The sequence below is a fragment of the Sclerotinia sclerotiorum genome, genomic scaffold (assembly GCF_000146945.2).
Source record: "Sclerotinia sclerotiorum 1980 UF-70 scaffold_7 genomic scaffold, whole genome shotgun sequence".
In the NCBI taxonomy this organism is placed as follows: Eukaryota; Fungi; Ascomycota; class Leotiomycetes; order Helotiales; family Sclerotiniaceae; genus Sclerotinia; species Sclerotinia sclerotiorum.
In genome coordinates, this window is record NW_001820829.1 from 1,779,766 (window position 1) to 1,793,498 (window position 13,733).

At 42.3% G+C, this 13,733-nt stretch overlaps 6 protein-coding genes across 6 annotated transcripts in view; 3 read left to right on the top strand and 3 right to left on the bottom strand.

Moving 5' to 3' along the window:
* Positions 1-954, top strand: part of SS1G_06261 (hypothetical protein) — a gene marked incomplete at both ends in the record, with an annotated part of 2,600 nt that extends 1,646 nt beyond the window's left edge. Inside the window, 2 exons of the mRNA XM_001593289.1 lie at positions 37-232; positions 314-954. Of these exons, the coding sequence (XP_001593339.1) occupies positions 37-232; positions 314-954 (837 nt within the window). The remainder of the gene's footprint in view (positions 1-36; positions 233-313) is intronic.
* A 1,336-nt stretch (positions 955-2,290) lies between these two features.
* Positions 2,291-2,681, bottom strand: SS1G_06262 (predicted protein; the record flags this gene model as incomplete). Its single annotated transcript, XM_001593290.1, has 2 exons — positions 2,291-2,383; positions 2,589-2,681. The coding sequence occupies 2 exons, from the start codon at positions 2,679-2,681 to the stop codon at positions 2,291-2,293; spliced, it is 186 nt and encodes a 61-aa protein (XP_001593340.1).
* A 294-nt stretch (positions 2,682-2,975) lies between these two features.
* On the bottom strand, positions 2,976-5,854 carry SS1G_06263 (predicted protein; the record flags this gene model as incomplete). The annotated part of the gene is made up of 4 exons (XM_001593291.1): positions 2,976-3,962; positions 4,799-4,836; positions 4,947-5,082; positions 5,810-5,854. 4 exons carry the CDS (start codon positions 5,852-5,854, stop codon positions 2,976-2,978), a joined length of 1,206 nt encoding a protein of 401 aa, XP_001593341.1.
* Positions 5,855-7,262: 1,408 nt separating this feature from the next.
* On the top strand, positions 7,263-9,765 carry SS1G_06264 (hypothetical protein; the record flags this gene model as incomplete). The annotated part of the gene is made up of 2 exons (XM_001593292.1): positions 7,263-7,436; positions 7,489-9,765. The coding sequence occupies 2 exons, from the start codon at positions 7,263-7,265 to the stop codon at positions 9,763-9,765; spliced, it is 2,451 nt and encodes an 816-aa protein (XP_001593342.1).
* A 516-nt stretch (positions 9,766-10,281) lies between these two features.
* SS1G_06265 (predicted protein) lies at positions 10,282-10,757 on the bottom strand (the record flags this gene model as incomplete). The annotated part of the gene is made up of 2 exons (XM_001593293.1): positions 10,282-10,571; positions 10,658-10,757. The coding sequence occupies 2 exons, from the start codon at positions 10,755-10,757 to the stop codon at positions 10,282-10,284; spliced, it is 390 nt and encodes a 129-aa protein (XP_001593343.1).
* Positions 10,758-11,627: 870 nt separating this feature from the next.
* Positions 11,628-13,516, top strand: SS1G_06266 (hypothetical protein; the record flags this gene model as incomplete). Its single annotated transcript, XM_001593294.1, has 2 exons — positions 11,628-12,795; positions 12,867-13,516. The coding sequence occupies 2 exons, from the start codon at positions 11,628-11,630 to the stop codon at positions 13,514-13,516; spliced, it is 1,818 nt and encodes a 605-aa protein (XP_001593344.1).
* Positions 13,517-13,733: the final 217 nt, after the last annotated feature.

A 13,733-nucleotide genomic window follows, 5' to 3' on the forward strand; every position in this document is an offset into this window, starting at 1 on the left:
CCTCCAATTTACTCTCCGCCCCAAAAATTATTTCAGTTGCGGACTCTTGTGGTAGATCCATCCTTGCACTTGAAGCCCAGTTCAGTAGCTCGTCCTCGGGATCGATCAGATCAGCGACGTGTTGAACCCTTGGATTTATCGGCTGATAGAGCGGAGCGTCAAAGAGAGAAGAAAATTAGAGAGGAGCGCAGCCGAGAACGTCTTAGGGAAGAGCATCGCAGAGAAGAACGTAGTATAGATCCAAACAGAGAGGAGCGGAGAAATAAAGATGGAAGGAGCAGAGACCGTAATAATGAAGGACGCAAAAGGGAAGAGCGTAAAGGATCAGGAGGATCAGGAGGACCTTTGAGTATTCCACGCCGACCAGAACTAGCGACGGATACACCCCCATCCCGTGGAGTCGATTCGGCATATTGTTCCGAATCGGATCCTCCAGTTGCCATTCGTTCAATACAAGAAACCCTTCCGTCACCATCATTTCAATCTACTATTTCGGCAGTTTCAGCACCAACTTTTAGTAACGAACTTGAGATCCCAGCCATGTTATCAAGAGATTTTATCCCCTCACCTCATTCGGACAAACAATTCTTTCGTCCGGTTAACGCATCCCCACATTCACCACTGCAAAGACCTTGGACTGCAGCACCGGTACACCATCACGAACGCGTACCGAGCTCGTTATCAAGATCCGTAGCACCAAGTCGTATGGGGATGAGTGTTATGAGTGATATGACCACCGTAACAATGGAAGATGGAAAGAAAGTGAAAAAGAAGAGAAGCGCATTTGGATGGCTGAAAAAGGCATTCAGTCTAAGCGAAGAAGAGAGAGCAGAATATGAAGAAAGGAAAAGGAGACAAGATCCTGATCCATATTATGAAAGAAGACCACCGAGACAATTTTTGGATGGAAAGAGATTACCACAGCCTCAGCCGGATTACAGAGAGCGAGCTTGATGAGCATAGCGAGCGTGCATTTTTCTTCGCAATGTTGCAAAACGATACCCATTCTGCATATGTACTTTTTTGGAATTTCCTTGTTTTATCAATTTTATTTATTTTGCACATCTGTCTAATATTGAGATGGAAGAACGCATCGCATAGGGAGCGAGGATTCACGGGTAGGAGTTAGCGTAGCAATGGTGTTTTGGTTAGGGTCGGCCACATATATTGAGCTTATAAGAGAGGTGAAATATACAGCGGAGGCTTATTGATTGATTGATCCGCTGGGTTTATTGATCTTGAGAAAGGCCTCGAAGTGGGATGATGGGACAAAGGAGTATTAAGGGAGTTGTGTGTATCTGAGAATAAGAGGACAGATAAGATGGTTCTCGATACCTACCTACCTACGTACCTACCTATTTAAAAATATAAGAGGATACTCATAGCCTCGCAATCTTAAAGTATATATTAATGATAACTTTTTATTCTGAAGCTTTGGTGGAATTTTTGTGTGGAAATCAATTGCTGGGGTAGTTGTATGTGGAATTTTTTGATTTTTAAACTTTTTGATTCTGTTATTTACTATTATGATCTATAAAAGCAAGTAGCAAGTATACTCACTTGCTACCTATCGAGTATTTATCAATTTTATAAGTTTAATTTTACCCTCTTTTATATTCTTTTATAAAGATATAAAATCTTATCAGAGCAAGAAAATATTCCGTATAATAAATCTCAATTAAAAACTCTTTTTTTATCCGGGGAATGTACTTGTTTATCTAATACGGAAAATAGTAGAGTATGATGGAATTAGGTAGTTGTGTGATGGTTATCTGGTGATTTTAACTTTAATTGTGTGATGATATCTTATTGTTTTTGTGATTGGTATTGTGATTGGTATTGTGATTGGTATTGGTGTATGTATGTAAGTATGGTAACTGGGATATTGAATGCTTGAGTGTATGTTGGTTGGTTATTGGGATGGTTTGTGGATGTGGAGGGTTGGTAGGTAGGTAGGTACTCCGTAGGTAGGTAGATAGTAAGAGATGTAGACAGGGTTGCTTGAGAGGTTAAAAATATAAATAGTGTTGCATTTGATGTATATGTGAGATCTTGCGTATTTGTATGATTAGATAATACCTAGGAAGAGTAGAAATTTATTTGCTAAGATCATGATTAGGCGAAAAGGGGGTAGATATTGATGTCGATTTTGGGAGACATAATTATGTCGCTGATGAGTAGTGTTATTGATAATTATAATGTATTAGATATTTGATAATGAGAACTAGGCTTTCTGGCTTCCTGTTTAGATTTTATGCTATACTCTTTTGATTCGATTTAATCTTCTTGATCATTCCGATGGAAATTTATGTTGAGCTGTCTTCAAGATTTGTGCCTGTGCCATTTTTTCTGCACTTTTTGGGCATTCTTTTTGGTTTTTGTCCTTTATGGGGGCATAATGAGCCTTATTAATAGCTGGGAGAGAGGTATTTCGGAAAAGATGTTCTAAAGACACTGGGTGTATTCGCCATTCACTTCGTCGCCTACTTTAGTGTCTATGATTTTTACCCATGTATATAAAGTACTCTTTGAAGGTCATCTTCTTAGTCATATAATTAACGTGGTTTTCACTACTATTAAAGGCATACGGGAAGATTGTTCGAAAAATCTTGATATGAGGCATTACTTGGGGTCAACCGGTTTTCTGTATCAAGATTCTTGGCCATCACCGATGTAGTCATATTGCTGTGGGTAAATAAGCTATTGCCATGTTGTTGGGTTTCTTGAGACTAGAAAGAGCATCAGATTGAATTGATTGATTCTCTAGCTAAGCAGTTAAGCTGCGAGCATATATTCAAAAAATGAAGGAATAGGTTGGGTATTCGGCCTTCGGAATTAAAGTGCTTTGAAATCAAAATATTGAAAGCAAACAAACAGTATACCAAAAAGGAAAGAATGAATTAAAAGTTGAGTTTTGTTTGCTCCTTATATGCATCATGCAATATATATGCATATGCTGCCAAGATCCCAGGAGGTCAACAGATTTTGTCCCAGATTTCCTTCTTTTCCATCAGGAATTGTGCATTGAAAGGGCTATTAGTGGTTAGTATAAAATTGCCGCTCCTTGTAGTAGTGATAGCTGAGATGATTGGTCCATTGATTCCTGCTTTCTTGAAGGCTTCGTTGACTTTGTTCCTTGTATTTAATGATGTAAAAGAGTGTGGTTGATAAATAAGGGATTTGATGAGGATTAATCGTTTGCTTGGGGCTTCTTCCTTTTGTTCTGTAGTTTTCTGTTTTGTGGGTTTTCCCTTTGTAACTAGGTTCCATTCTCCTGAGGTTTTGGTGATAGTGGCATAGTTGGCTTTGGTTCCAGGGGTGTTTATTGTAGGGGGGATTGTATGATTGGGAAGGTTTGAAAGGTGGTTGGCTTGCTTTTCGATCCGTTTGGTAGCATTTTCTAGATGGGAGATTTGTGATGTGATGATATTTGAGGCTTTTGTAAGTTTTCCTTTTTCAAGATATTCACGAAATATTTCGATTAAGTCTAGGACTTTCGATTGTTCTTCGATATCCTCTTCTAGGGAGGCAGCTAGAATGAGTAGACTTCTAGCTTTTTGGATAGCTTCTTTTGGTGAGTTGATATGGGGTTCTGAGTGGCTGGGTGGTTGTCTTCGTTTATTATTGAATTGGAGCGTTGGGCGATTGATTGGTGATTTGAATGGATCATCAGAGCTCAAGGTATTGCACTGGGTTTGAAAGTTGAAGGGTTGGGAGGGGGTAGGACTGGAGAGGATGAATGGCGGGCTATTGCTTCTTTCATGGGTTTGTTCAGTGTGGTTCACTTGGCATGGAGTGCCTAAGATCACTTTTGGGAAGTTCGATTGAGTGGTCCCCGTCATTGATGAAGGGGGTGAAAATTTCACGCGTTTTAGCGTGGTTTCACGTGTTTTGGACGTCGACGACAGTATCACAACAACTACTGGTTCAATTTCTTTGGGGACAATTGCGTTCGATTGATGCTGATTTTTTTTAGTGCAAATGAGATATAAAAAGGGTGTATTTCGAAAAATAATTTTTCTTCAAAATTTGTTGTGACGAAAGAATCCTTGATTGTATTGGAAAATGACATTTAAGGTACATACTGCGCATCACATATACAGTAGATAATGAAATTTGAATATGCTTAAGACGACTAGAGACAATAAATGCATTCAATATCTTACCACAAGCTCAATATCAGAAAGGTTAAGATATATAGTTACCCAAAATATATACAGCAAACAGATACAAACCGTGACGTAGAGTGTTTTATTTGATCATGCCGGCCAAACTGTCCCAGGTATAGCTGTTCTATATCAATCAAGGTAATATGAAACTGAACAGGTAGCTAACTAGTTAAGAAACTTTACCTCATAGAGAACATCAATAAAACCAGAAAACCATTTTGTTATACTACAAGAAATGATGTAGCTCAGGGCTTGAATTGCACAGCGACTAAGATCGATAGAGATCTTAGTATATCTTCAACGATTTTACACCATTCTAAAATAATCAAAACTTCAACCCTTCAATGCAAACTAGTTCCTACCTGGTCCAGTTGACTACCGGTTGATAAAATTCGTATTCTCCGGGTGACCTCTCCTCCGTAAGTTATTCTGTCAACAGACCTGAACAAAAGTAAACCAATGGGCACTAGAGCCTGCTAACTTTACGCAACCACGGAATAGAACGAGTTACTCCCTCAATTGGTCCATGTTTTCATAATATGTACTTAACATCCATGAATATAAGGTTGATGTGATAGATTAGCTCGAATTTTGATGACATGAGGGGTCAGCTCTTCTACTCGTCATACCTCCATCTTCGATCCTTTAAGGAAGGAAAGACCACTGGCTGTCCAAATTATCAGTCTGCATAGATAGAATGATGTTGTAGCGACAGTTGTTGAGCTTCAACATAATAGCATCTCTTTCGTGCTGGCTTTTCCCATATTGATGATTGACGGGCTGATAGCGCTTGATGCGATTGTATCAGAGTTGAGTCTATGCGCACATCCGTGTGGATATCCAATCTGTCGTCCTGAGAATCACGCTTACTATGTTGTTTAAGGCTTCCGGAGGGATGAGCTTTTTCATATGCCTATTAACATTTGAGAGTGCATGTCAAACAGCGTAGACTTAGACGAGATACTTGTAGTTATGCCGGAAGGTTAAATAGCTTGGGAGAGCCAAGCTTCATGAGCTCTTCTTCATAATTTTTTGAGGTATGCGGATTTAGCGATGCGAATGCAAGCTATAGAGTGATTGATAGTGTGACATTGCGCATGCTTTCGAATTCAGCTCCATAAAAGATTGATATCAGTGTAGACAAACATCTCGGTAGATACAGAAAGAAGATGTTTATTGTATGAGAAATTCAGCTAAGGCGTATTGCATCAAATATAAGGAGTACTTTGTGCATCCAAAGATTGTTATATATGAATGATGAATCTTAAGTCTTCCAAGTTGACTGGGAGTTATCATGGAGTTTATGATCATGTGACCGCGAATCAGACACACAATGTGGCGCTAGGTGGTCGTTTTCCAAACAAACGATTTTATTCCATCCAAGCCAAAACTAGAGAATTTGCTCCTGTGAACGAACATATGTGATAAACCTCCCCGTCTGTACTCAAAAACACTCATCTGATCGGAGAAACATGAGACTCGAGAGGTGCGACACCGAGACAAACATACTAACAACAATATCGGACAACGATTTCAAAAGTTTCCAACGCTCAGATTAAACATCGAATTGGCATCGTCCAAACGATACCTGCAAGTGGAGTCGAAGGAAGAAGATTCCATCGATACTCGAGTAACCTTACAATAATAGACTGGATCCATATTTTGTGGAATGATTTCCGTTGCATGGCTTTTCTCTCGTCATTGGACACTCTCTACCTCTAGATTAAAGATCATGGTATCTTGGCCAAGACATGAAATTGAAATCTTATCTGTACATTTGACGCCACGCCTTTTCCAGATATATAGCTTGCATCCTGTCCGAAGCGAGCGAGGTTCTACAATATCTCCCTTTTCGGCAAGACAGACCAAAGAAATATTTATCCAGGGAAAATCAACGGATAGATGGAAAAGTTTCCGATTATCCTAAACCTTGCAAATTCCATGACGTTGAAGTCCCTGTCAAAAGTCACGGATTCCCGCCGCGGCCCACCGGATCCTTTTGAAAGTTGAGATGGAAACGCGCTCTACAGTATCCACATATGCCCTATTAATGGAAGAACGTTTTAACACACCCACTAATCAATCAAATCCTTATGGTACGAAATCTCTTTTCCTTTTCTACTTCAATTACCAAATAGGTCCGATCATGTCATCAATCTGGTTAGATGCTTGATTTGTCTAAAGTATCGAGAAGGAAATCTAATTCATTGTGCATGAATTACGATGACGAAGAATGTGCTTTTATGATTTCGTCGCTTGGTTTGCTCAATTGCGGTGGTATTTCCATAAATATCTTCCTTTTTTGTGGTTTTGAAACCACCATATAAGCCAAGTTTTTACTTGCAGGAACTTCATCCCGGATTAGTTTGCAGTCTTTTCAGATGGATGTTTGAAATATAGGCCAAATATGGGATTCGAGTGGGTCGCAAAGCTCCGGCTCCCCTGAACCAGGAAAAAAGGAAGTCTGAAACGTCAGAATAAGCGAAAGAAAGTTTTTGAAACGTGGGAACAAGGGTGGTCCTATCAAAGTTGTCTAGATGACGTCCATCCAATTTACCCCTCAATATAAATTCATCTGATGACAGCGGCGTGGTGTACTTTTCCTATTTTGATGCAGTTCTAAATGTTGCCAAGTAGATAGACGACGAAAACGAAACAAACGGAAGAGAGCAATTAGTTATCTCAATCTACCATGTAATATGTTACCAGATTTTGCTGGGACACTGCGCATCAGTCCAGATTCAAATAGATGAAGTTGACGAATGAAGCCTTTCTAAGCCATTGACGGCGGGGTTCATTGTGATGCTGATGGATTCAACAAGAATGAAAGTTATTCGAGCGTTTTGAGGTACAAAAGGCTTCTATCTGCACAATAGTCGAATCTGCGTTCTGTAAAGCAGGAAATTTTTCTTTCTTTCCTCTCCATTCTTTCTCTTATGCACTCTTTTGACCTGTTACCTTGATGGTATACATTCTTTTCTTAAACTATCATTTTCAGGTCTGGGAACCACCTTTCAAAGGTAGCAACATCACATCACATTCATTCATTCATTCAAATATAACCACCACAAGGAACAAATCTAAAATCTCAAAATGCGCACTTCTTTACTAGCCCTTGGCTTTACCGCCGGAGCTCTTGCTCAAACAGCTACTTCATATGTGGACACCAACACAGGTATCACATTCCAAGGTGCTACGGACACCACTGGGTTCAAGTTTGGTATGGTCATGGAGGCCAATGCTACGTCTGACTTCATCGGTCAAATCGTAAGGATAAATACGTTCTATGATCACTGCACAGGAAACTAAAAGCAACTAGGTCTTTCCAAGCACAGCTGGCTCAGGCTATGGAGGTGTTTCATTAACTGGTTCTATGGTTGGTAGTATGTTGATTGTCGCCTGGCCTAGTGGAACTGATGTTATCGCATCGCTGCGCGAGACTAGTGGATATACTTCTCCAGGTGTCTACGCGAACAACACGGCACAGCTATTGCCGATTGCGAACGGTACCTTTGTCAACTCAACTCATATGTCATACACTTTCCTTTGCCAGGCTTGCATTGGCAACACTTATACCATGGCTGCTGGTGCTAGCCAAGTCATCGTTGGATGGGCTCTTGGCAATGGCACTGTTACAAATGCTGCATCTGCGAATGATGCGACTTTCACCTACCACGGTACTGGATTTGGTAATTTTGCTATCCAAACCGCCAGTGCTGTGAACATCAACTACGCCACATGGGTTGCCACGGCTAGCAATGTCACTGCAAGCAATACAGCCGCATCTAACTCCACCAAAGTTTGCTCAAACAATGCCGTGTCTACTTCTAACTCAACCTACGACTATATCATCGCGGGTGCCGGCCCAGCGGGTATCATAGTCGCAGAGCGTCTCGCAGAGAGTGGTGCATCTGTCTTGATGTTGGAAAGAGGAAATGTTTCCACTTATGCAAGTGGAGGTAGAGCCACTGTCCCATGGAACGACACCGTTACCCAATATGATGTTCCTTCCATGGCATACTATCTCACAACCGCCTCTGTCAGTGATGAATACTGCCCGGACACTGCATCAATGGCTGGATGTCTTCTTGGAGGAGGAACTATGGTCAATGCACTGATGTTCGTCCGCCCACAAAAAGTTGATTTCGATGACAAATGGCCAACCGGATGGAAATGGACCGATGTCAGTGCATCCGCCGATCGACTTTACGAGCGTAATCCAGGTACTACCAATCCTACTGCGAACTCTCAACGATATGACCAAAGCGCATGGAACGTTTTCTCTTCATTCTTGGGTGGCCTTGGATGGTCCGAAGTTGATGCTATCAAATCACCAAACGAGAAGACTCAAGTTTACTCTCATCCCCCATGGGATATCCAGGATGGTCTTCGTGCTGGGCCAGTCAAGTCTTACTACCCTCTTGCTACTGCTATGACCAACTTCAAGGCTCAATTCAATACCATGGTTGTTAGAGGCATCCGAAGCACTTCCAACAGCACGAGCTCCACCTTCTCTGGTGTTGAAGTTGAGAACTCCAGCAGTGGTGTCCGTCAAATCATTAACCTTAATACAGGTGGTAAACTCATCCTCGCTGGTGGAGCCATGTCTACTCCCCGTATCTTGATTAACAGTGGTATTGGTCCAGCTGATCAGATTAACATCGTTAAAAATGGAAGCAGCTGTGTTACTATGCCAGTTGAATCTGACTGGATCAACCTTCCGGTTGGAAAGAATCTCAAGGACCACCCAATCTTTACCCTTGCTTTTAACATCACCGGTTCTATAGCTAGCAACGCCACCTCCATGATGTCGACTGATTTCACCTCTCCAAGCACCGCCAATGTTGATCTCTTTGCCCAACAGAGTGGTCCACTCGTTCAGTCCGGTCAAAGATTAAACTTCTGGACATCCCTCAACACCACTAATGGCATCAAATACTTCCAAGGAACCTGTAACTCCCCCGCTGAAGGTCAAGTCCGCATCAAGCTCTACCTTACCCACGGTTTGACATCAACCGGCGTTCTTGGAGTCACCAGCGCCGGCGCTACAGAATTTACGACTAACCCATGGATGAACACCGCTGACGATCGATCCGCCATGGAAAACATAATCGACTACTTCCTCAACGCCGCTAAGAGCAGTACTATACTCAAACCCACCGATAGCAGTATCACTGGTTCTTCTTTGGTCTCTGCTGGGAATTACGTTACTGGTGCTCATTTCACCGGTACTACTATTATGGGCGAAAGCAATGACGGATCTTCCGTCGTTGATACCGATACCAAGGTTTGGGGAACAGATAATCTTTTCGTGGTGGATGCCTCTATCCATCCTGATTTGCCCACTGGTAATACTCAGGCTATTGTTATGGTTGCTGCTGAGCACGCCGCGCAGAAGATCTTGGCGTTGAGTGGAAAGACTATTTCTTCTAATAACACTACTACTCCTTATCCATCTGGTCGCAACAGTACTTCCCCGGGCTCGACTACCTCGGGAGCTACAACATCTGCTTCCTCGACGGCTACTAGCGTTGTTGTTGGTGGTGACGATGATGATGATGATACCTGCCCATTTGGCTACGAACTTGATGAATAGAATACTGTAAAAACTTACAGCATTCCTAAAATTAAAAAGACATAAAGAAGGTGGAGGAGATGATTCTTTGTATACATATCTACATGCACTTGATAGCGTTGTTGCGATTCATGTAAAAATTTTACACACACACATTCACACAGCTGATTTTGCGAGCATCTCTGAGTTTTTGCAATTTTTTTGTTGAATTAAGTACAAACGATGGAGTTGTCATTTGATCTGATCTCTGATACTTTATGATAATTAGAATTCAAAAATACGGAAATAAATACAATACGAAGTAGTAGCAGGCTTCGCCAATCCCAAGAAGACTTTCTCGCACCTCAAGCTTTCTCCGTCGCAATCGCGCCCAAAATAAAAATGCTCAAGTTACATGTCATTTTCTGTTAAACGCACGATCAATTGATCTTCAAGGTCCGTCAAAGAGAAATGTTCGTTAACCCCTTCCCTGACAAAACCACTTCCACTTCCATTTCCATTTCCTTTCCCCCGCACCCTTCTCCCCAAAACCACATACTAAACATCTTTCACCTGCACATAATCATGATTCCTCACAATCTTATCATCCTCCCACCACATCAACGTACAACCCATCAATTTCTTCAACTCTGCCTCTTCCTTCTCTAATCGCTCCCCTGTCTCGGGAGAAACAGCCGGTTTGCACGTGATTTCCCATTCCCACGCTGTGAAATCTTTGTGTCCGTGTACGGATAGGGTGGTGATAGTAAGATCGTGGAAATTGCTGAAAGTGTTGGAGTAGTGGGAGGCTACTTCGGAAAGTCCCATTAGGTGGCGATCGGATGTGCCTAGGAGGTGTTAGGTTAGATTTTGGGGTTTTGGAATTGCGATTGCCGGAAGGGAAAGGAAATGGGTGATTGGGGTGAACACGCACTGAAGTCGGAGTAGACAAAGTTGTCTGGATGGTAATATTTCATTATGGCTTCCGTGTCTCCTTTTCTGTATGCTTTGATGTAGCCGTCTAGACGTTTCATGATGTGGTCATGGTCGCCATGTTTTTTGTGCTGTACGTGTAGGGGATGGTTATGATGAGGCGCCATATTGATTGATTTTTAAGAAACAATGTTGTGAGAGCTGTTGAAAAAAAGAAGAGGTAGAGATTACAAACGTATTTGGGTTGATTGAAGAACGTAGTGAGAAGTTACTGAAAGCAGAAATATAGTTTCGAGCCTCATTAAGTGGGTGCGGCAAAGGACTGGTATTAAATGCTGCGAACACCTAGCAAATATCCCACCCATAAAATTTTTCTTCCGGGTCTAAAGATCGTTATTCTGAATCTCATCCCACCATTCCTTGTTTTTTTTTTTTTAAATCTTCGCTCAACCTAATCACTGCTTATTGGTCAATGGCTGATGGCGGTTAGGCGAGAATCCGATGGGGCAGACAAGCGAAGCCTTTCAAGGTTGATGAAACAGCATTCTCTAAATTTATGCACCACCTTCTCAAATCATCCTTATCTGTTCTTATTGACAAGCCGCTGAGCAGTGGGCTTGAGTGGGGTCGAAGCTCTTTTTATGTCAAACATTGTGTGTCGATTGGATGAGAGTAAATACCAACTAGCAGACGTATGCGATCGGCTTACGAAGTGTCTTTTCCCAAGATTGTGGCCAAAATGTGATATGCATCATATCTTCTATTCGTTACCTTCCTGTAGGCTAAATGAGCTGCAGGTTGAAGTGGGGTTCAGGGTATTGATCCATGCGATAGTGGATGTTGCTGCTGTGGGGAAGAGAAGAGAAGTGGGTTGAAGCCCGGTATGTAAACGCACACCATTTCGCAACTTTAAAAGTCGATTAAGAGCTGAAACTTATCGTTGACTTCTATCTTTGCTTCTCCCAACAATCATGTCAGTGTTCATGACAAATACCTCTCCCGAGAGGCCATCTGTAGATGGACCCCTCCTTTCCGCGTTGATGCTTGGCCAAAACGACAAATCCGCGGCAGCTGATAAAGCTATCACTGATACTTCGGATACTGGAAATTTTGCCCTTGAGCCGGCCTCGGCTGGAAGTGATGTTGAAGAAGCGAAAGATATTGATTCATCATCTCTCCACGGTGAGGATGGACCACTTCTATTCGCATTGCTACTCAACAATCAGAACAACAACAACAACAAAAACATTATAGGCGAAACAGGTGATCCTGTTTCTGACACCTTGAATCCTACGCATATTGCTCTTGAGCTAAAGCCCCCTATGGAGGGTGATACCAAGGAAATCGATAACCAGTCGGTCAATGGCGAGGATGGACCACTCCTTTTCGCATTAATGCTTACCAACCAGAACAACAACCAGAAGCATTTGAAAGGTTCAGGAGAAAAAGGGCATCCTGTTTCTGATACCCTAAGTCCTACGAGTATCGCTCTCGAGCTGAAGTACCCTGATAATATGAAAGGCCACTCAGTATCTCTCAATGGTAATCATCGCTCGGAAGATGCTATTACGGAGGCCATTCCCGATGTCTTGGAGATGAAAACTCAACTACTAGAATTACACTCCCCCGAAGCAATCACCGAAGCCATTCCTGATGTTCTAGAGATGAAAACACAACTACTAGAACTACACTCTCCTGAAAACACCATCACCAACGGCATCCCGGTAATTCTAAAATTAAACTCCCAAGCACAAGCCACCCAAATAAAAGCCCTACTTCAAGGCCAATCCATCCCCGTAGCCATATCCACCAAAAACACCTTTGAAAAGGGCACTCAAAAATCATCTTATGGAGCTCCAATCATCGGTTCCATAATGCAATCCGGGACAAAAGTCAGTGTCGACGAATCTAAAAAAGGTCGTTTGAGCGAGGAGCAATTACAATTCTGGAAAGACAACGGGTATTTGGTAATTCCAAATGCATTGCCCAAAGAGCAAAAAGATCTCTTACTTAAAACTGTGCATGAGGCTGCTGAAGCCCTTGCTAGCGGTGACGAACGAGTAGAGAAACATTCGTATCTGCCTGGACAGAAATCCTACGTTCATCCATGCGGTCGAGCTATTGCTACTTTAAGCGATTGTAAGTATAGTACTTCATTTTTCACCTTTTCTGGTTCTATAATTCATCACATCACTAACATACCACAAAAGATGCATTCAAACCCTCCGTCGAACCTCTCAAACGCATCCAACGTATCGGCTGCGGTATCCACCGCGTCATGCCTCCCTTCCGCAAAACAATCCTAAGTCCCTTCCACTCTACGCTCGCCAAATCCCTCGGCTACAAAGATCCCCGCATCATCCAAAGTCTGATTATCGTCAAAGCCGGGGAAATAGGAGCACGCGTCGTACCTCATCAAGACGGCTGTTCCGGCTTCACAAATCCCTCTTCAAGCACGACATTCTGGTACGCGCTAGAAGATTGCTCGGTAGAAAATGGATGTTTGGCTGTTGCGCCGGGAAGTCATCGTGTACAGCCCATTACGAGACGTTGTAAGAATGTAGATGGGAAGCCGGAATTTGTGGATTTGGAATACCCGGTTTATGTACATGTTGAGGGGGTGAAGGATGAGAGTTTGCCGAGGAGGAATGAGGCTGGGGAGTTGGTGTATGAGAAGTTGGAGGTGGAGGCTGGGACGTTGATTTTGATGCATGGGAATCTTATGCATACGAGTGAGGCGAATAAAAGTACTAAGAGTCGTGTTGCGTTTAATTTTGGGGTGGTGGAGGGTGAACTTGAGTGGTTGAAGGATAATTATTTGCAGCCTTATGAAGGAGCGACGGAGTTTGAGAAATTGTGATATTTGTTGGATAGCTTATCTTTCACTTGTCGTATTACTATGAAATTTTGATCAACACTTGTGATGGGAAGAACTCTTGAAAGTGTATGCATTGACTGATCACGGCAATGTATTCCTCGCCTTGTTGCATATAATTTTTCTTCTTCTTTCCTCGTCTAACCTGTTTCCCCTTGCTCATCTCGCACCCTGCACCTTTCAATTCCTGGACCTTCCTTCC